The 23,549-nt window shown below is 37.2% G+C and overlaps 1 protein-coding gene across 3 annotated transcripts in view; it reads right to left on the bottom strand.

Moving 5' to 3' along the window:
- PIK3R4 (phosphoinositide-3-kinase regulatory subunit 4) overlaps positions 1-21,535 on the bottom strand; it is a 71,488-nt gene extending 49,953 nt beyond the window's left edge. Inside the window, exons 1-6 of one of the 3 annotated variants that reach the window (XM_077865233.1) lie at positions 21,004-21,535; positions 19,036-19,815; positions 10,768-10,901; positions 8,293-8,875; positions 4,579-4,713; positions 2,681-2,902 (exon numbers count right to left, since the gene is read on the bottom strand). In XM_077865233.1, the coding sequence (XP_077721359.1) occupies positions 2,681-2,902; positions 4,579-4,713; positions 8,293-8,875; positions 10,768-10,901; positions 19,036-19,768 (1,807 nt within the window). In that variant the 5' untranslated portion in view covers positions 19,769-19,815; positions 21,004-21,535. The remainder of the gene's footprint in view (positions 1-2,680; positions 2,903-4,578; positions 4,714-8,292; positions 8,876-10,767; positions 10,902-19,035; positions 19,816-21,003) is intronic. The other 2 variants (XM_077865231.1, XM_077865232.1) reach the window with 2 other exon arrangements.
- Between the last annotated feature and the right edge of the window lie 2,014 nt (positions 21,536-23,549).

Below are 23,549 nucleotides of genomic sequence, written 5' to 3'. Positions count from 1 at the left end.
TTTCCTCTAAGAAAAGTAACACGACAAGGAAGTCCACTCTCCACCACTTTCATTCAAAATAGTAATGGAAGTCTAAGCTGCAGCAATTGGGCATGGAAAAGAAATAAAAGGCATACAAATTGGTAAGGAATAAGTAAAACTGTCACTATTTGCAGATAACTTGATCCTATATATTAGAAAGCTCTAATACTATTACTCAAAACACTATTAGAATAAATTCAGTAAAGTTGCAGGATACAAAGTTAATACACAGAAATCCTGCAATTCTACATACTAATAACAAAGCAGAAAGAGAAACTATAAAAACAGTTCTATCTGCAATTGCACCAAAAAGAATAAAATACATAGCAATAAATTTAACCATAGGGTGAAAAACTAAATTTTGAAAACTATAAAACATTAATGAAAAACACTGAAGATGATACAAACAAATGGAAAGATAAACTATGCTCATGGGTTGGAAAAATACTGTTAAAATGTCCATACTACCCAAAGCAATCTGAAGATTCAACACAATCCTTAACAAAATGCCAACATTTTACACAGAACCAGAACAAATAATACTAAAATTTGTACAGAATCACAAAAGACTCCAAATAGCCAATGCAATGCAATCTTAAGAAAGAACAAAGCTGGAGCTATCACAATCCCGGATTTCAAGATATATTGCAAAGCTGTAGTAATCAAAACAGTATTGTACTGGCAAAAAAAACAGACACATAGGTCAAAGAAACAGGATTAAGGGCCCAAAATGAACCCACATCTCTATGGTCAATTAATCCATGACAAAGGAGGAAAGAATATACAATGGGAAAAGTCAGTGTCTTCAATAATGTACAGCTACATGCAAATGAATGAAACTGAACCATTTTTTTTTTTTTTAAGATTTATTTATTTATTCATTCAGAGAGAGCAAAGAGAGAGGCAGAGACACAGGCAGAGGGAGAAGCAGGCCCCCTGCAGGAAGCCCGATGTGGGACTCGATCTCAGGTCTCCAGGATCACACCCCGGGCTGCAGGCGGCGCTAAACCGCTGCGCCACGGGGGCTGCCCCTGAACCATTTTCTTAAACCATACACCAAAATAAACTCAAAATGGATTAAAGACTTAAATATAAAACATGAAACCATAAAATTCCAAGAAGAAAACATAGGCAGTAATTTCTTAGATGTGGGCCACAGAAACATGTTCTAGATATGTCACCTCAAGCAAAAGATAAAAGCAAAAATAAACTGAGATTATCCCAAAATAAAAAGCTTTTGTACAGTGAAGGAAACCATCAACAAAACAAAAAGGCAAACTATCAAGTGGGAGAAGGTATTTGCAAATGATGTATCTCATAAGTTAATATCTACCATGTATAAAAAACTTACACAACTCAACATCCAGATAAATAATCTGATTAAAAATGGGCAGAGGACCTAAATAGAAATTTTACCAAAAAAAGACATGCAGATGGCCAATAGATACATGAAAAGATGCTCAACATCACTAATCATCAAGGAAATTCAAATCAAAACCACAATGAAATATCACCTTAACCTTTCAAAATGGCGAGAATCAAAAAGACAAGAAACATCAAATGGTGGCAGGATTGTGAAGAAAGGAATCCTTGTACACCGTTGGTAGAAATGTAAATTGGTGCAGCAGCTACCATAAAGAACAGTATAAAGGTTCCCTAAAAAATTAAAAATAGAAATACTGTTATGATCCAGTAATTCCACTACTGGGTATTTACTGAAAAGAAAAAATGCTAATTCAAAAAATTATATGTACCCCTATGTCTATTGCAGCATTACTTACAATAACCAAGACATGGAAGCAACCCAAATATCCACCAATAAATGAATGGATAAAGAAGATGCGGGTGTGTCTGTGTGTGTGCGTGTGTGTGTACACATGTGCATACACACACACACACAGAGATCTTGCCATCTGCAACAACATGGATGGATCTAGAGGATATGATGCTAAGTGAAATAAGTCAGAGAAAGACAAATACCATATGATTTCACTTACATGTGGAATCCGAAAAACAAAACAAATGAACAAACAAAAAACTAACATTTTGAAAAAAGTGGAGAAAAAAAAAAAAAAAACACTTAATTTTTCACACATTTTCAGTTTACACAAAGCATAGCCTGGCAAGCTTCAATTTTCTTCCTAATTGATTCTCAGTCATACTTGTAGCTTAACTCTTATTTTCTGACTGTAAAAGTCATTTTCTGATATATGTTTACTATAAAAAAATTTAACAAATATAAAAAACACAAAGAAAAAAAACATCTACAATCCCAGCCCCAGAAATAATAGTATACAAATCTTAGTATATTCCAGACTTCTTTATAAACATATGATTTGTTAACTGTTACCTTTTTAAATCTACAGTGGTCACTTTAGTAGTGTTTCAAAGTACTTTTCCAGGTCATTAAACACTCTTTTAAAACATTGTTTAATAACCACATGATGGTCTTTCCTACCAATGTATCAATGAGCCAATCCCTTGATTAGCTCAAATACGTTTATTATCCAAAAGCATCATAAATACAGACAGAAACACAAGAGCTCATTTCATTATTAATGAAATTTGGCTGTCTTGTCAGCTATCTTTCAGACCTCATGGGTGTATCATTTAATTCAAAATCTTAAAGATACATTTTAAAACAATTGGAAAAACATACCAACTATACTATCAAAAAAAGCTCCACGCAGATGCCAATCATTCTTATCATTTAGGAAAGTGATCATGTGGGACAATAAAACATCATTGGCTTTCTGACGTCCAAAGAATACACACAACCGTGTTATTCCATTTTCCATTAAGGTTTGTTTCACAATATTTTCAGGGTCACTTAGCAAAGTGACAACTTTCTGCTGGACCATTTCATGTAAGGCTTGCAACTCTAAAAAAAAAAAAAAACAAAGTAAAGATAGGATCAATTTTTTTTCCCAAGACAAAGACATAGTCTTCTTTCTTCCTTCTTCTTCAGAGAAATGGAATGATTACAGAAGCCACCATAAAAAGTATATAATCAATTAAAAAAAAAAGTATATAATCACTAAATTTTTCTCCTGTTCAAAACTCTGGAGGATAGATGGGAAACCAAAATACAAACTAAACAACAACATCCTGAGAGGCAGATGCCACAACCACGGTTACTATCTCATTAATTAAACAAGTCTATTTTTAAGGCTCAAGGAGAGTTCTATAGGAAAGCACCAAAAAGTTCATACTGCCACCAATAAAATCAACTCGATCAAGGACTTCAAAATACTAGACTGATTAAGGATATAAACTGATAATACCATTTAATACTTTTAGAAAGTATTTTTAAGGTCAGCTTACTAAATTTTTAGAAAGCAGAAAATACACATGAAAATCCTATCAAGACTTCATATGATCTGGCTACCACCTTCTTCTCTGACTTTATCTCCTACCCACTCTCCCCTTTTCCCTTCCCTTTTAAAATGTAAGTTCAACAGGACAATCTTTTCTGTCTTATTCACCACTATATTTCTAGTGCTTAGAGCAGGCACACAATTGCCTAATTCTGAGCTTATGTTTAACAATTATGTTGGCTAAATGAATGAGGGGAAAGGCCACTCCTGGTGCAGCCACAGTCAAGGGAAAAGGTGGTCTGATATGCAAAATACTATGTTCATATTAAGACAAACTTTAGATTAACTTTCAAAAAGGTTTAACACCTAACCTAAACTTCATTATATAAATGTCCAATTACATGGTTACAGAATGTAGGACAGTGTTATTTTCTAAGTAATTCCATGAAAAAAGCAAGGATTTCCTTTCCTTTCTGATACATTCTTCTGTAAGTTCAAAATTATTCCATTGTCTTCAACTACAGAGAATATACACTGTCTAAAAATGACGCCATTCTAACAAGTAACAGAGCCATTACTGTTGTATAGCATAAAAATCTGAAAACTAGATTTCTCTAGTTTTCCTGAACTAGAAACATCCTAGGACAGATCTAAGTATATTATTTTACTTCTAAATCTTTAACTCAGTAACATTAATTAAAAGCCTGCCAAGAGTTGTTTGTATGTAAAGAAACTTAAGACAAGAACTTTGACCTCAAAGAGTTTACCATCCCATCTGTTCATTTAAAGTACAAGGGGTGGGTTTTGATCCATAAATCATAGATTAGCAGGAGATAAACATAGTTCATGATTGAGGATACTCAAGGTATACTCACTTAAGGAGAAACGGTTTAGATTCTTTAGCTATGATGCTGTCAATGTTTTTTTTTCTTTCCTCTTGTAAGAATTATAAAATTCAGCTAATTTTACTATTGACACAAATCAATTTTGGCTGAAAAACAACTGATCTCAGAATCTGTGGCAAAAGCTGATCATTTTCTGGTTAGATAACAGTGTACAAAAGTGTACAAGAGAGAGAACAATCAGACAACAGGGACCTTTGCCATATATACATACATAGTATTCTTTCATCTTATATGAAAATTTCAATGATGGTGTCTTTCAAGTCCACATTAGTAAATCATTCCAAATAATAATTCATTCCAAATAACAAGAAACCTGGAAGAGAAAATCACACTACCTGTGTCGTAATTTCCATTGGGATGCGTAACTTCACCGATTTCTTCACTATTTGGGTCATTTTCCATATTGAGATTTTTTAACTGTACTAATTCCAGGAATCTCAAAGCTGTTTCTGCCAGCAGAGCTATGTTTTCTATAAAAAAGGGAAAATTTATTTTTAAAAAAAGGGAAAATTTATAATGATTATAATCTTCAATCCTTGTAATGTTTATAACCTTTCATTCCTCTTTATACATATAAATAATAATCATAAAACTACAGAGGAAAAGTAGGACTTTTCAATTTAGCACTAAACCTAATCTTCAGTAATTTCTGGTAACTAATCTCATAATCTATGACTAACAGTTTCAATAATGAAACATAAACTTCTTTTAAAAATAAAGTGTAAAAAAAATAAAAAATAAAAATAAATAAAAATAAAAATAAAGTGTACACCATAAACACTATAGTTCCTCTGCTGTATGATATATATAAAAGAGATTAAAATTCTAAGAGTTCTCATCACAAAGAAAATAATCTTTTTTTCTGTTTTTGCTTTTTATTGTACCTATATGAAAGGATGGAAGCCAACTAAACTTACCATAGTAATCATTTCAGAGTATGTGTAAGTCACATCATTACACTTTATACCTTAAACTTACACAGTGATATATGTCAATTATATCTCAATAAAATTATATCTCAGTAAAACTGGAAAAAATACAAAAATAGCCCAAAATACAGCATTCAAATCTACTGAGGGAAAAGCTTAATCCTTCTACAGAGACCTATAGTTTCTTAACAGATGAGAGATATTCATTAAACAGAGAAACATTCACGTTAAAATAACAGGACAAGCTGGGCTTCAGAATCACAGACCCCAGCTCAAATCTTGACCCCTGACACTTAGTAGCTGTCTGCTTAACATATGAGTATGTTTCTTCACACACACGAGTCACATCTACCTCAAAAAGCTATTACCAAAGTGAATCAACCATTATTAGACTGCTTTCCTTGTGATACTCTGAAGTTCTTAATGAACCAAAGTGTGAGACTGTTCGCCAACTTTCTGCAGTTGTATTTTCTCCTTTCTCTCTCTATATTCTAAGACTGCCTGATATTCCTTACCACTGCAGAAATACCTACTTCTAATTTCTGTTGTCACATTTGCTATCAGATTTGCTTACACTTTCTTCTCCCTTACTTTTATTTATGTCTGTGCCTCTTTCCTTCTTTCCATCCCATTTCTGTGCTTAACATAAGACTATAATGCCAAAAAATGCACTCTTTTCCTTAGCAGTAAATAGTACTGAACACAAAACTTAACTCCCTTATTTTATCAATTCTAAGACTCACTTTTTCCTTAATTTTGAATACCACTACAACTGAGGTACATCTCCTAAGAGCTAAGATTGTTGAGTCTATCAAGTGCAATGATTACCTTCATCTCAGAGTCCAACCCCTCACCCGCCAACAGGTTCAACACTGTTCTGAAGGACAAAAATTTACCTCTAAGGTACCCAAGAGAATACCCTGTAATGCCTGCTCACCCTCAAGATGGGAGAATTTGGGGCATCCTCTGATAAGAATTCAAAATTCTGGGGGATCCCTGCGTGGCTCAGCAGTTTAGCGCCTGCCTTTGGCCCAGGGCATGGTTCTGGAGTCCTGGGATCGAGTCCCACATCGGGCTCCCTACATGGAGACTGCTTCTCCCTCTGCCTGTGTCTCTGCCTCTCTCTCTCTCTCTCTCTGTCTGTCTGTCTCTCATGAATAAATAAATAAAATCTTTAAAAAAAAAAGTCAAAATTCAGGTGAATGTCCCCACTTTAATGGATATATCTTTATTAGGAAAAACCTTCTTTCCTGGGCACCTTTAAAATCTGAGTAGATCTTTGCCTATTTCCCCATTTAAGTTCATAAACCACAACATACTTGAATGTTTATAAAAGATACAAATCTATATCACTTAAAAGAATGCCATAACAGACATTTAAAAAATGATTTTAAACTTTTATAATTACTGACACATATGGTTTAGTTATACTTAACCATATAAGTTCAAATGGACTTCTGGATCTACTGGGGAAAAAAAAGCAGCTTTATCAGGCACTAAGCCATGATGAAAGGACACTGCAAGGTACCATCACTGACCCTGGGTTACTATGGACTCTCACCACAAGGACCCAGAAGACCAAAGGAAAGCAGAGTTGCTTCAGAATCAAGGTACAGACCAGCAGCTCTGAGAACTGAGAAAAGAATGAGACCAGATACATTTAGATCATATTGTTTAGCCTTTCCCATTCCCAATTTCCTCACTTGTAACTGAAAGTAATATAACATCTATTGCTCAAGGTAGTTGCAAGAGTTAGAATGGATTTTAGAATCTTAGAATCCATATATCTTAAAATCTGGAATCTATCTTAAAATTTATATGTCTCTTGCAACTAATCCTTGCAACCTTGAGCAGCAGATGCTGACACACAGGTTATTCAATAAATAGTAGCTATTATTTTTAGACTATCACTATTAGTAGTTGCCTGTCACTATGATAATATAGCAGCTACACATCAGAACCTTACCCATTTAACACAACTGAGAACAAACTAAGATCAAAAGGTCACAAAACTCTAAGGATACAGCTTGTTTTTAAACCTATAAACTTTAATTTTATCTGATTTAATTATTTCTGTGTGCAAGTGAATTATAAATTACCTTGTTACAAATTATAAACTTAAATGTATGTGTCTTACTGAACTCCTGAAATTTCTAGGCCTGACATTTATACCTATACAGTTATGGAAACCAGAAACCATAAATAATAGACAACGGATAAATACAAATGGAAATATGAGTTTAGGAAAAAAACTTACAACCACCACCACTTTGTGGATATACCCAGAGATAAGGCCAGAGTCCAATGACCATTTTTTATATGTTCCATTAAAATAATGACAGGCAAATAGTAAAATTAATGACCTAGCAAGTACCTTTCCAAATAGTGATAATATCATCACTATACATTATGTACTATCTACAAAGACCAAAACAGAATCTCTGATTTCCAGCAGATTATATTAGAAATAAATTATGAATTATCTTAATGTTTCAGTGACATTTTCCATGCAACAAAAGAGTATACAGAATTAATTTGGGGAGCTAAAAACATGAATCTGTCTCACTTAATTTTACAAGTGAGAATTACAAGTAAAACAGGTGGATGTGTTATAACCTCATCACAAAGAAACCACACACCTTAACATGACAGTAACTAAAAGGATCTTAAAATTTGGTAATAGGCTATGTTCTTTGAATACCAAATTATCCAGCAAAATCCATCTTTTTGAATAGCAACAGACTTGTATCCTAAAGCTAACATCTCTGTTCTAAGCTAGCATCTCTGTTCAAAGAAACTTTATAAAGACCTAAAGACACTAAATCAGAATATACTTGTAAACATGAGTCTCACTCCAAATTAAATGTAGTATAACCAGTAAAATTACAGGCTTCTCTATTAAATGCTTTCCACTTGGTAATTCTAATCGCTTCAAAATGAGTACAACCAAAAGCTGAGTCCCAGGCACAGATTAGCTACAAAATATATTAAGATGTACCCAAAAAAGTTCAAGGACCACAATTCACTCTTGAATTCCCAAAGAAATCAGAGAAACAAGAGGTTTTATAGCCACTAACTTCAAAACTCTGAGTGACTATGACTTGGACAATAAGCTCTTACCAGCATAGGCTAGTCTAACAATAGTAGCATCATCTTGGGCTAAGTGGGCTATGCCTGGAAGAATATATTCCGGGTATATATTGACATCATTGCGAGGAACCTCTTTGACAAGAGCAAGAACTTTGGTCAACGTCCTCAAGGCTTCAGCCCTCACTCTAGGAACAGAGTCATTGCTGAAATGCAAAAGATATGGAGTAATACGATCCAAAAGAATTTCTACACTTAATCTTGGGGCCAAATGGAGAATAAGTTCCAAAGCAGCAAGTTTGGAATCACAGTATTTAAGGGTCTGCAGACAGGACGTTATAACAGACACCAAGATAACCAGCCCATTTTCCTTAGGCTCTCCTTCTGCTTTTTCTGGCAGATCATGTCCACAGAGATTGTGAATAATGTTGCCCAAATCCTTCCGTATAACCAGAATGCGCTCATCTGCAGAAAGAAAGGTTTCCTTGGCAAACTGGGCCATGTAGGGCTGAAGGAATGTGTAAAATATTTCAGGAAAGGCATTGCCACGCTGCTGCTTTAGGTAATCTTCTGCCCCTAAACGTTTATCTGGCTCACGGTGAATCATCTGAGTTACCTACACCAAGGGGAGAAAAGGAGTAAAAAATAGATTTGAGAACAGCAGATTAAATCAGATGAAAGCTACAAGGGCAACTTACACATGACATAAAGGATTTTGCGGTAACTGTGACTCTCCTGAATCTTCACCTTTCAAAATACTTTCAGAACTTGACCACAATATGTGACTCTACTACTGTCCTACAAAGCAACAGGAAATTATGCAGTAATGTATTACAGATGGCCCAAGCACATCAACAGGAGATATACCATGATGTTCAGCAGTCCCCATTTAAGACAGGGGAGTAATACATCACTGCCCACAACTCACGGATTCTTAAACATTTTTGAGCAGGTAATACTGCTGATAATCTGAGGAAAACCAGGGGATATTCTCCAGAAAAAAACTGTGTGCATAAAATTTTTACATATAAAATTACACACAATTCTGAAGAGAATCCAGAACCACTAAAATCTATTTATATATCAGTTGTGATTTAGAGCCTTAATACCACAAATCCAAGGGAATACATGGTTTAAGCATAGTTCTAGGATCTAGTCAAAAAGGGAATTAGTGGTCTAAACTTTTAAAGTACTATAAGAGATGTTAAATCCTACAAACCCTAAAAATGATACACTTAATTTGAATTTATCATATGTTTTCTGGTATCTTAGGGAAGTAATTTTCTTTCAACAGAGCATAGGTTAATTTTTCTTAGATCCTCAGAGTGAATCATTATTTAAATACTTAAAATATCATAAAAATATATGATTTTTTTAGCTTTTTGAGCTTTCTGTTTACATTGAACTTGCAGGGAATCAAATACACTATAGCTTTGAACTTGCAGGGAATCAAATGCACTATAAATATCAGGAAACGTGATTTAAGTATAATTCCTTTTACATTCAGATTAAGCCTTAAAGATTTGTGAAATTCACTCCTTTCAGAGTTAAGAAAACACAGGCCCAAGTTCATGAAGTCACTTAGCCAATGTAATATGACAAATGAGTGCCATACTCAAAGAGAGAACAGCCAGGTATACCAACTCTTAATCCAGGCACTGTTCATTGAAAATGAGCTAACTTGGCTTCCTCTAAAACATCCTATTTTTTAATACTTGCCATTTGTAAGAGAAATTAAAATGTATTCTGTATTTCCTTACTTTGCTACAGAGTATTTTAATATACTATACTTTTCCATGACTGGGCCTCATCATCATTACAAGCCATCGGTTACTGTATTGGTGGACTTAATAAAGATCCCCTCAAACACAAAGGTGGACATATATGGCTTATATGACCTCCCACAGGATTCCTCATATCTCTTCTGCTATACTAATTAGTGATTCTATAGCCTTCCCTTCCAGAACAGCCTTAAGAGAGACATACCAGGCAAGGTGTTTCTATATGAAATGGCCCTATACTAATGCATTACATTCACACTGATGTAGCCAGCTTTCATTTTATATATATGTCTTCTTCATATCTTACTAGCAAGCTCTATCGGACAACATCTCTAAACCTCCGGCACCTTCTTACTTCCTTCCAAATCTATCCAAAGCAGAGCTGAAGATGTATGTGTGTGTGTGTGTGTGTGTGTGTGTGTGTGTGTGACTGTGAGTATAAAATTGTGTTTTATATACATACAAAGCTTAGTCAAATGAGCTCTGCCTGAAAAGACGGAAAATACTGTACATTTCTCCCTAACAAAGTAAATTAAAGTAAATAAAAATAAGCTGTTCATAATAGTCTATGGAGCTTTATTGCTCTGCTACATTGCTCTCTTTGGCAGCACATATACTAAAATTTATTGCTTTGTTCCAAGTTCATAAAATTCCAGAGAGCTGTCTAATGCAAAAGTCAGAACATAATTCTAATAAACCAAATGGAGAATACTTGTAGCATAGTTACCAATTCTCTGATACTGCGATCTTCAATTTTATTTAGCACTTGTTCCGGGAAAAACTGTCCATTTCTATAAGCGAGAAGTTGAGAGAGATCAAACAGTGGTACACCTTCTGTAAAAAGTTCAGCTATAACACAACCTAGAAAATAAAAGATATAATTCCATTAAACATGCAAAATATCTTTAATACAGTACAAGAATTCAGAGAATTCACAAAACTCAAAATGAAAAACCCAAAGTAAACTGAATTAAAAATATTAATGCAACATACAACTACAATCAAGCAAGACGGGGAAAATGTCTACTGCCCTGTCATCAGTTTCTGAAAGTGTAAAGTCAAAAGAAGCTCACTGAATTTTTCTCCATCTTAAAAAAAATCAAATAAAATTACTTCCTGGTTGTCTAATTTAAAATGAATATGTTTGTATATACGGCAGCCCAGGTGGCTCAGCGGTTTAGTGCCGCCTTCAGCCCAGGGCGTGATCCTGGAGACCCGGGATCAAGTCCCACGTTTGGGCTCCCTGCATGGAGCTTGCTTGCTTCTCCCTCTGCTTGTGTCTCTGCCCCCCTCTCTCTCTCTCATTCCCTGTGTCTCTGCTTCTCTCTCTCTCTCTCTCGTGAATAAATAAATACAATTTAAGAAAAAAAGAATATGTTTGTATATAATATATACATACATATATTTAGAGATAAATAGATTACAAGCCATAAGAAATATAATACTTTTTTAAAGTATGCCCTTATTTTAGACTTTAAGTTCATAAGGAACTGAGAAGTCATATCTGACAACTCATTTACTGATCATCAAAGTTACTAGGTATCTACCATATATATACTAGACACTAGCAGCACACAGAATAGATAAAACCCTTGCCCTCATGAAGCTTTCATTCTAGGTAGACATAAAATAAGCCAGTGAACAAACATGTGAGGAGTGCTACAAAGTACAGGTGTAAGACTAGAGAGGGAAGGAAAAATAACCCAATCATTTTGCACTTATATAATCTTCAAACAAGGAATGGAAAAAAATCTACCTACATTCCCAAAAGGACAAAGCAGTTTCACTGAATCATTATATGACTTGCATTTCACAAGTTTTTTGTTTTGTTTTGTTTTTAAAGAGACTGCACATGCATACAGGGAAGGAGATGGCAGAGAGAGTGAAATAATCTTAAGCAGGCTCCACACTCAGTGTTTAGCCCCATGTAGGGCTCGATCTCAGAACTCTGAGATCATGACCTGGGCTGAAATTGAGAGTTACTCAACCAACTGAGCCACCCAAGCACCCTTGCATTTCACAAGTCTCAAAGAGATCCTTAAATAACCTTAGCGCACAGCCTCTCCATTTCCTGGTCCCTCTACCTAGACTACTACTCCTCCAAATATTCACCTGACTTATACCTCCACCTCCTTCAGATCTTTCATCAAATGTCATTTAGAATATTAGGAATAAGAAAACTATGCAGTTTAAAATTGCAAGACACACCACAACTACCCCTTACTTACCTGGCATGTCCCTTTTTCCTTTCCCTTTTCCCACAGCACCAACAGCCAAATTAAATATATTATGTATTTATTTTATTGTCTTGTATACCCACTAAAATGCAAAATCCATGAGGAAGGATTTTCTGCTCCTTCACTCATTAAAAAACTTCCAGGAACTAAAACAGTTCCTGACACATAATAAACACTCAATAAATTTCTTAAATTAATTTCTACCTATATAGTGTCGAGTTTCAGAATGAGACTTAAAAGAGCTATTAAAAACACCATACCCAAGAAGAAAAATAGAATATCAGACAAACACTACAAACCAACCAGATCTAATACAGACATCAAAAGAACACTCCGGGATCCCTGGGTGGCGCAGCGGTTTGGCGCCTGCCTTTGGCCCAGGGCGCGATCCTGGAGACCCTGGATCGAATCCCACGTTGGGCTCTCGGTGCATGGAGCCTGCTTCTCCCTCTGCCTATGTCTCTGCCTCTCTCTCTCTCTGTGACTATCATAAATAAATAAAAATTAAAAAAAAAAAAAGACCACTCCACCCAAAATCAGCAGCAGAATACAAATTCTTCTCAGGTACACTGAACACTCTTCAGGTTAGACCATATGCTAGGCCATAAGACAAGCCTCAGTAAGTTTAAAATGACTGAAATCATACAAATCGTGTTCTTCAAACTTCAATGGAATGAAATAAGAAATAATAGAAAACAGCTTGAAAAATTCACAAATATGTAGAAACAACACACTCCTAAATAACCAATTGATCAAAGGGAAATTAGAAACATACTTCATGATGAATAAAAATTAAAACACAACATAAAAAACACATAGTACGCAACTAAGACAGCGTTTAGAGGAAATGTGTACCTATAAACACCTATATCATAAAAGAGTGCAGAACAACCTAACCTTAACCTTAAGAAACAAGAAAAGTAAACTAAAACCAAAGCAAACAGAAGAAAAGGAATAATTAAGACTGGCATGGAAATTTGTGAAGTAGAGAATAAAACACAATAGAGAACACTGACAAAATCTAAGGTTGGTGCTTTGGAAAGCTCAAAAAATTGACAGACTCCTACTAAGAAGATAGATGTCTCAAACTACTAAAATCAGTTATGAAAAGGGGACATACTACCAACCTTACAGAAATGAAAAAGCACTATATTTTAAACAATTGTATGTCAACAAATTAGATAACCTAAATGAAATGGACAGATTCCTGGAAAGATACAGACTACCAAAGCAGACTTAAAAGAAACAGAAAATCTGAACAGACCTTAAAAGAAAAGAAATTGGATTAATAATAAACATTCCACAAAAGAAAAGCCTAAGACAAGATGTCTTAACATGTCTTTTAAATGTTAAAATACTTACCCATCTTTCACAAATTGTCCCGAAGAAAAAGAGGGAACACTTCCCATCCTTCACAAATTGTCCCAAAGAAACAGAAGAGGGAACGCTTCCCAACTCATTCAGACAAAAACATCACAAGAAAACTACAGACCGATGTTCCTGATGAATATAGACACAAAAATCCTCCAAAAAATACTAGCAAACTGGGTGTAGGAATTAAGAAGTCTGTATCAAGGGCAGCCCGGGTAGCTCAGCGGTTTATTAGCACTGTCTTGAGCCCAGGGCCTGATCCTGGAGACCAGGATAGAGTCCCACGTCGGGCTCCCCGCATGGAGCCTGCTTCTCCTTGTGCCTGTGTCTCTGCCTCTCTCTCTCTCTCATGAGTAAATAAAGAATTAAAAAAAAAAAAAGTCTGTATCAATAATTTAAAAAGAGAGAGAGGAAAGAGAGGACACTGAGTATGCCAGAATGCTGAGGGTCTACTGGTAAATGTGATATAGGTAAATGTGGAGAAAGTGCTAGAAATGGAAAATCATTTGCAACCATCAAAGTAAAGACGGGTCAGGCAAGAATCATCAATGGATGTCAAATCAAGAAGGAAGTTGTGAGGACTAGCAGTGCATTTGCATGGTCTTAAAAGTTTCTTCCCACAGGCAAGGGATTAAAAAAACAAAAGGTAACTAACTACAGAGGGGAGAATCAGGCAAGACCTTAATCAAAATTAACATCACCAACAAACACCATTTGTCTCTAAATGTGATACTGTGAAGATGCATTTTCATATATACAGTACACTGAGAATGAATAACCTGAATCTAATCAAAAGGAAAAACCAAACCCCAAAAGGTGTACATTCTATAAAAAACAAAAGGGTGGAGTGAGCTGCGTGAGCACATTCGTGTGTGCGCGTCCATACACACACAATGCAGGTAAAAGCCAGTGAAAACTGAGTAAGTTCTATATCTAGTTAAGAGTAATGCTACAATGTCAATTCCTGATTTTGATGTGGTACTGGTCATATATCACTAGTGCGGAAGCTGAGAAGTATTCTTCATTATTTTTGCAACTTCTATCGTTTAAAATAAGAAGTATAAAAACAATTTTTTAAAGGATTTTATCTGAGAGAGAGAGTGAGCATGAACAGGAGGAGAGGCAGAGGGAGAGAAAAAGAGAAGGAAGAATCTCCACTGAGTAGGGAGCCCCAATGCAGGGCTCAATACCCGGCCCCTGGGATCATGACCTCAGCTGAAGGCAGGCACTTAACAGACTGAGCCACCCAGGCACCCCATAAAAATAATTTTTAAAAATTTAAAAGAAGAGGTATTCCTAAAAAAAAAAAAAAAAATCAACATCATGGTGACCAAAAAAAAAAAAGCTGTAAAGATGTTTCACATCAAAGGAGGCTAAAGAGACATGACAACTAAATGCAATATCAAACCCTAGACTAGCTTCTGTCTTGGAGCAGTTAAAATGCAAAAAGGGGACATTATTTGGTCAAAAACAAAATCAGGATTAAAATTATAAATTATTTTATCCATGTTAAATTTGCTGCAGTTGATAACTGCAACAATACAATTATGCAAGTGTTATGTAAGAGACTAGGCAGGATCTTATGAAATACATACAGAAGTATTTAGAAGTGAAGGGCCATGATATATGTAACTTATTCAGGAAAAAATCATGGGGGGTAGGGCAGTGTGCAAAAAATGTACAAGTGATAAAGCAAGTAGAGCAAAATGTTAACAAGTGAATCCGGGGATTCTCTTCTACAAGTTTTTACAGTTTATAAGTTTGAAATAATTTCCAAGTAAAAAGTCAGATAGAAACATAGCTACATTTGACTATTTATAAGTAAATGGGGGTTGTTCTGGATTGATTTGTATCTCTACCTCCCCAAAATTCATATGTTTAAGTCTTACCACCCAGTTCCTGTAACCTAAAATACAGGTAATAGGGCCTTTAAAAAGTTAAAATTAAATGAGGTCCTAAGTCCATTATGACTAGTGTCCATAGAAGGGGCACCAAGGAAGAGGCCAAGTACATAGCGAGAAAGTGGCCATCTGCAACCCAAAGAGGCTTAAGAAGAAATCAATACTGCTGGCACCTTAATCTTGGACTTCCAGCCTCTAGAACGGAGGAAAAATACATTTTTGTTTAAGCTGCCAAGTCTGGGACATTGTGTCATGGCAGCCCTAGCAAACTAATACAGAGGTGAATACGGGACTTTTTCTTGCGACTTTTAGAATGTTGTTGTGAAAAAGGTGTTATTACATGGTATCTCCCTATGGAACAAATTTTTCAAGGTCTCTTCATCAATACTAAGTCCTTATAACTCAGATATCAGCTCAAATGTTACATTCTCAGAGGTCTTCTCTGATCATTTTACCTAGAGTTGTCTCCTACCAACCTTTGCCATAACATGTAAAAGCCGTAACTCTTTGTCACAGCAGTTAACACTGAAGAAAATTAACTTCTTTATTCTTTTTCTACTCTACTAGAATATAAGCTCCTTAAGGGCAAAAACTGTCAGTCTTGTTCAGAGCTGTACTCCCAACACGTATAGAGCAGTGTCTTATATATAACGGACAGATAAAATTCAAATATTTGTCAAGTAATGAATGAAAGATCTCCAGGAAAAAGGCTGTGCACACTTACATGACCAGAAAGAGAATATATACACGTCTCCAAAACCAGCAGCCAGGAATCATGGATATGCATCAAGATGGAGAAAAGTAACATTTAAAACCCAAAGAGCCTACATCAAATCTTAGGAGCAGTGCGACAGGGACAGATCCCACCCACCTCGAGAAAAAAAGAAAGAAAGAAAGAAAGAAAGAAAAGAAAGAAAGAAAGAAAGAAAGAAAGAAAGAAAGAAAGAAAGAAAGAAAGAAAGAAAGAAAGAAAGAAAGAAAGAAAGAAAGAAAGAAAGAAAGAAAGAAAGAAAGGAAAGAAAGGAAAGAAAGGAAAGAAAGGAAGAAAGAAAGAAAGAAAGAAAGAAAGAAAGAAAGAAAGGGCCTATCTTCACCCAAAACAGTGTAGGACTCTAGTATGGAAATAATAAATGCTGAGTAAGAAGTTTATGGAACTATAACGTACACAGAAAAGATAAATATATACTTTTCGTTGACTCTTGAAATTTTAAAACTCTAACAAACTTCCAGTTATAAATAAGTCACAAGGATGTAATAAATTATATGCCAGTGATACCCCAAGTATTTACTTGGCAATTTTCTTCTTAAAAGAAAAAAGCCTAAAATCATCTTGAGGTTAAAAAGTGATCACGTTTCTAAGCTAAGGGAATCCTATTGACAAAATAGTAATTTTAAAAGTAAAAATGGTTTGCCAAAAATTTAGATACATTCACTGATCAAAAAAGTTGGGACTCTGATGGATTACATTTCTAGTCTTGTTATACTCACAGCCTGGAGGCTAACCCTAGCTTATCAAAAACAACCCTCAGTATTATCTTGGGACACACATTAGTGAGCTGAATGGGTCAGAAGAGGTTATGAACCTGTGTAACAATGCTTGTTGATTCCAATGAAATACACTTCTTCATTAATTATTTTTCTTAAATAATCTAAAATATAGCTGCTCAGTTTATGTTTTCTTTGCAGCAAACCTACAGATGGTAAAACCTTTGTGAAATTTATGAAAAATGGCACTGATGCAGAGTTCACAAGGTATTCCTCCAGATACTATTTTCAGCCCATTTCTTTTCCCAAAATTTCATAGACAATCTAGAATCCGTGGCCTGGCTTCAAGTGGTCTGTGTATATGAAATAATGTATATTAATGCATGACACTTTTCTTCTAGAGAAGGTGGCTACTGATTTCATCAAAGTCTTTAAGGGGATCTCAAAAAAGCTTAAGAATGACTTCTTTACAAACTCTCCTGGGTTACAAACCCATTCCCTTGGCTACAATTACTACTTATTTCCTGGTAACTACCAAATCTCCACCTCTGTCCTAAATCTCTATGCACCAAACCTTTATTACCAACTGCCTGTTGCACATCTTCTCCTGGATATCCCCCAGACGCCTTCAACTCAACATATCTAATGAAGACTTCATCTTCCCACCTCTTACCCATTCGTCCTCCTATTTCTCCTATGTCAGTGACCATCATTGCCAATCCACCCCATTTCCCAAGTCAGGGTGAAAGAAGTGCTCTTGACGTTACCTACCAATCAATTCTACCTATTAATTATCTCTGAAGTGTTCTTTCTTCCACTCCCTCTCCAATTCTGTCACAACTCTCAGTCAGTCAGGGTCACATCTTATCTGGATGGTAATAGTTTACTCCTAGCTGGTTTTCCCGCCTCCAAGGTAGCTCCCTGCAATCCACTGTCCATGCTACAGCATTTACTTAAAATAATACCTGATGCTGTCCCCATAGGCTAGCATGGGCATGCCAGCCCATGATCTGAGGCTTGCTAACCTCACACTCTACACTCCATGCGCCAGATATAGTAAACTACTTAAAGTAGCCTAATAAATCAGTGCCTCATGATCTGGTCTTCATGTCTTTGTATAAGGAATACCCTCCGCCTGAAACAAGCTATCCTTGCCATAGCTAGCTCCCAATTATCTTTTAGGTCTGTTTAAAAATCATCCTTCCAGGGGCACCTGGGTGGCTGAGTCAGTTAAGTAGCTAACAACGGGTTTCAGTTCAAGTCATGATCTCATGGGTCGTGAGACTGTGCTCCATGTCAGGCTCCCGGCCCAGCTGGGAGTCTGCTTAAAGATCCTGGCCCTCTGCCCCTTCCCCCCACTCACGCACATACAAGGACACTCTCTCTCTCTGAAATAAATCAATCTTTTAAAAAAAATCATCCTTCCAACAAAGAGGCCTTTCCTGATATTGCCTCTCTACCCATCAAACCACGGAGACAAATTTAAATATTTGTACATTCCAATAACAACACCCAATGCTTATCACCACCACAGCAAATCACACTACACTGAAATTGCTTTTTCAATATCGTATCTATCTCCCCATTAAACATAAACATCTTGAAAAGAGAAACGTTAAGTGTCCATCTGTCTCCAGTGTTAAGACAGTGCCTTGGGGTGCCTGGCTGGCTCAGTGGGTAGAGCATGCAACTCTTGATCATGAGTCCTGAGTTTGAGCACCACATTGGCGGTAGAGTTTACGTTAAGGAAAAAAAAAAAAAGTGCCTGATACATACAGAAGAATTCAAATATTTCTTAAATATCTGAACAAATGAACCACTCTGTACTTCCTCGGCATGTAAACATATCCAATAAAAGACTGCTATATCTATCCGAATAGTGTGTGAGGTGTCAAGAAAATAACTTTTCAACATATGGGATTTTCTAAAAACTACATTTCAACGTTCCAGAGTTAAAATATATGCATATTTCCCCTTAGCAAACTTGATCAACTTGAATACCTGCTGAAAAGATATCCATTGCGCGCTTCAACTCTCCTCTTGTTCTCTGATTACTATTTAAGTCTACAAGTGGAGTTGAAGGATCCCTCATATATTCTAACTCAGTAGCAAACAATCCACCATCAACAAAACGTTCAGGAGCAATATAGCAAGTTCTCCTACGTGAAGTGTCAAAGAAATAGTTGAAATCTGCTGGGTTGTCCTCCGGAAGGTAAGTGGGCTTAAAACTTGCAAAATCAGTTAGGAGGACCCAATTCCAACTGGTGACCATAACGTTCTCAGTCTTGATGTCCCCATGACGGACTCCAGATTTGTGTGCTTGGTCCACAGCTGTCAGGATCTGGAAAGCAATCCAACGCTTCTCAATGTTATTTAAGAAGGGACGGGTGCTGATGCGATCATAGAGGTTGTCTCGCACATACTGCCTAAAGAGCATGGCTGCTTTCTCAGATGCTTTTTCCACTGCTTTCTGAAAAGGCAGACAGTTCTGTGCAGAATGAAGCCTGATTTTCAGTTCCTCCAGCTCTTGTTTATAGCTGGTTAAAGGCAATGTGGGATCCTGAATTGCAAAGACCTTCACAACCACCAGGCCTTCTCGGTGCTTCGCTCGAGCAACTTTAAAAAACCGAGTGCTTCCCAGGCTCTTATCATATTCAAAGTCATGGATGTCTGAGAAATAACTCTCCACAGAAAGGATCTGGGAAGGAGCAATGCCAGCAAGCTGATTTCCCATAATGGCAGCAAGTACCTCTGTGTCAGTAAGTCAGGACAGAACACCTACTTTAAAAAAAAAGAACAAGAAGAAAAAGAAAAGATACAAGCAACGAAACGTCATTATTTACATGCTCTCTTCCTAAAAGATAGATGTACCCTATTTCTCTTCCACGGCAAGCACCGTATCTAGTCTTCCAGGTAGCCTCTAAATTTTAGACACATTTATCTAAAAAGATCGTGCTATTTTATGTTGTCCTTTCCGGGAGCTGAACCATATTTAAATAGATCCCCCCTTCAATATTAAATTGGAAATGTTAGAATGTGTATTTTCTGCCGTTTAAATTTAAAAATTAGGGATCCCTGGGTGGCTCAGCGGTTTGGCGCCTGCCTTCGGCCCAGGGCGTGATCCTGGAGACCCGGGATGGAGTCCCACATCAGGCTCCCTGCATGGAGCCTGCTTCTCCCTCTGCCTGTGTCTCTGCCTCTGTGTGTGTGTGTGTGTCTCTATGAATAAATAAGTAAAATCTTTAAAAAAATAAAAATAAAAAATAAAAATTAGGGATCCCTGGGTGGCTCAGCGGTTTGGCGCCTGCCTTCGGCCCAGGGTGTTATCCTAGAGTCCCGGGATGGAGTCCCACATCAGGCTCCCTGCATGGAGCCTGCTTCTCCGTCTGCCTGTGTCTCTGCTTCTCTCTCTGTCTCTCATGAATAAATAAATAAAATCTTTAAAAAATAATAAAGTAAGTTTAAAAATTAACGAGCCTTTACTGTGTGTTCAGCACTGTGCTTGGGGTTACGAGGATCCAAACAGTACTATATGACACAGTCTGTCCAAGAAGAACCCGTGGTCTGGGTGTGAGACACCAACACATTAAAAACTTAAAACGATTAAATAAATAAATAAATAAGTACTAATAATTTAAAAATAAAAACTTAAAACTGACTAAAAATCGCCTGAATCGAATAGGTCACAACTCCTCAAAGATCAAGCTAAGACCCCCCAAAAAATCAGTCACTCCTGGACCCTCCCAACCTAATTCCAGTGTGCTGGAATTCCAGGGTGCTAATTCTCAACAATTAACACGCGGCATCGTGCAAAACAGGGACGAACCCCTAGTGGAGAGGTTAAAGAAAAGTAAGTAAACCGAAATACCCACTGGCCAAACACAGCCCCGGGTTCTCCTGGCTCCTACCTTGCAGGAAATCTAAGACACACACACGCGCGCGCGACCATGCGCACATAGAAACATTTACCCCAGGACTCTGCAAAGTGTCACAAGTCGGTCCGTCGCTCACACTGAGGTCGGGACGGATCACTTCATGGTCCGGGCGGGGGAGTCAGCAGCCGGATGAGCCTCGGGCGAGACTTCCGCACGAGGGGTCTTCCTTCAAACGCGGGAGGTGGGACGCTGGGGGAGGGACGCCGAGAAGTCCCAGTTTCCAGAAACCAAGGTGGTCCGCAAGAGAGAAGTGGGAAAGTCCTCGGTGCCGCAGCAGAGGAGCGAAGCCGAGCGGAGGGGATTCCACCGACACCCGCAGTTGCCCCCGCCAGTCCCCTCCTCTGCCCCGGGAGCCAGGCGCTCCCAGGCCTCGCCTCCGTGCCGCGCGGATCTCTGGACCCTCCAAGGCCCCCAGACTTCTCGAGAGCCTCACCACCAGGCGCGGAGGCGGGGCGCGGGACGGAGCCGGAGGCGGCCAGCGCCAGGAAAACCACTTCTTCGGCTGATGCAGACACCGAGAACGCCGAACTCCCGGGAAAGCTGCCGGCTCTGACCTCACTTCCTGTTGCGGAGCGGAAGTGACGACGGGGCGAGGCTTACAGGAAGAGAACGGGCGGCCAGGGAGTGGGTTGCTAGGAGACGAAGAAAAGGCGTGGCCTCACGCTGAGAACCTGGAGGAAGGAAATCAAACGTTCTGTCAAGTGTTCCCCACCGTGGTGTTCATTCTATCGTTGCCTAAACTCTGAGGCTTCTGACATCGCCAGGACAAAGTTAAGAATTCACAGGTTTAAAAATTAAAAATAAAATAAATAATTAAAAATTAAAAATAAAATAAATAATTAAATAATTAAATAAATACAAAAGAATTCACAGGTTTATTTAAGAAAGCTAATATATCCCAGTTGAATTTTTTAAGAGCGTTATTGGGATATAATTTACATACTATATACTACACATGTTTAAAACACACAACTCAATGGCCTTTTATGTATTTACAGGGCGGTTCAATCGTCTCTATAATTTAATTTTGGAACATTTCCATTACCTCCAAAAAGAAATTTTATGATTATAAGCAGTCACTCCTATACTTTCCCTTTCTCCTTCCCATCCCAGCCCTAGGCAATCACTAATCCGTTTTCTGTTTCTATAGACTTGCCTATTCTGAATATTTCATACATATGGTATGCAATATGTAGTCTTTGTGACTTTTTTCACCTCACATGTTTTTAAGGATTATCTCTGTTATAACTTGCATCAGTACTTACGTGTCTTCTTATTGCCAAATATTCTATCGTATAAAGATTCCACATTTTGTTTAGATTCCACATTTTGTTTATCCATTCATTAGTTGATGGTATGTTGTGTCTACTTTTTGGTTATTATGAATAATGCTGCTGTGAACATCCCTGGAGAAGGCTTCATGTGGCCATGTGTTTTTTCTCTAGGGTAAGCACATAGGAATGAAATAATGGAATCATATGGTAACTCTATGCTTAACAGGTTGATAAACTTCCGGACTGTTTTCCAAAGTTACTGCACCATTTTACATTCCTACCAGCAATATATGAGGGTTCCATTTTCCGCATATGGTCACTGATTGTTGTTAGTTTCTATCTTTTATTATAGCCATCCTAGTGGGTGGCTAGAAATATCTCACTGTGGTTTTTATCTGCATTTTCATAATGACTAATGATGTTGTCAATCACCTTTTTGTGTGCTTATTGGCCACCATTCATGTATCTTCTTTAGAGAAATATCTATCCAAATCTTTGGCCCATATTTTTGTTGGGTTGCTTTGTCCTTTCATTATTGAGTTTTAAGAGTTCTTTATATATTCTGGATATAAGTCCCTTATCAGGTTTGCAAATGATTTTTCTCTATGTTTTCACTTTCTTGGTGGTATCCTTTGAAGTACAAAATATTTTAACACAAAGTTGAATTTTTTTATCACCCTGCAACAACCCCCCCCCCTCCCTTATTCCTCATCTCAGGAGTCAACATTAGCACCCACTGAATTCCTCAAACTACAAATTTAGAAGTCATTAAGTCATCCTTGACATCTTTTTACTCTCTCTCTCTTTCATCCACCCCCATTCAGTATCATCATCCTGATGATTCCATCTCCAAAATATGCCTTGAAGCCATCCACTGCCATCTCTTTAGGACATAGGCCAAGCCATCGTTGTTATGGTTTCTAGATTTTGAAACCTACTCAAAAAAAGCATTGCCTACCCACAGAATTATTTTTTGTACTTTCCCCATGATTCCTCCTGGGTCTTTTATGACTTCATTTTGCATCCTTGAATTTCTTTTTTTTTTTTAATTTATGATAGTCACACAGAGAGAGAGAGAGAGAGGCAGAGACATAGGCAGAGGGAGAAGCAGGCTCCATGCACCGGGAGCCTGACGTGGGATTCGATCCCGGGTCCCCAGGATCGTGCCCTGGGCCAAAGGCAGGCGCTAAACCACTGCGCCACCCAGGGATCCCACATCCTTGAATTTCTGAAGTACAAATCCAACTTTATTCTTTCTCAAGAAGGATACTCAGGTATCCCAAAATGTTAATAAGTAATCCATTTT

The sequence above is a fragment of the Canis aureus genome, chromosome 22, assembly GCF_053574225.1.
Source record: "Canis aureus isolate CA01 chromosome 22, VMU_Caureus_v.1.0, whole genome shotgun sequence".
NCBI lineage: Eukaryota > Metazoa > Chordata > Mammalia > Carnivora > Canidae > Canis > Canis aureus.
Note: the sequence above shows the minus strand (reverse complement) of the source record. Positions and strands in the feature narration are given on the sequence as shown.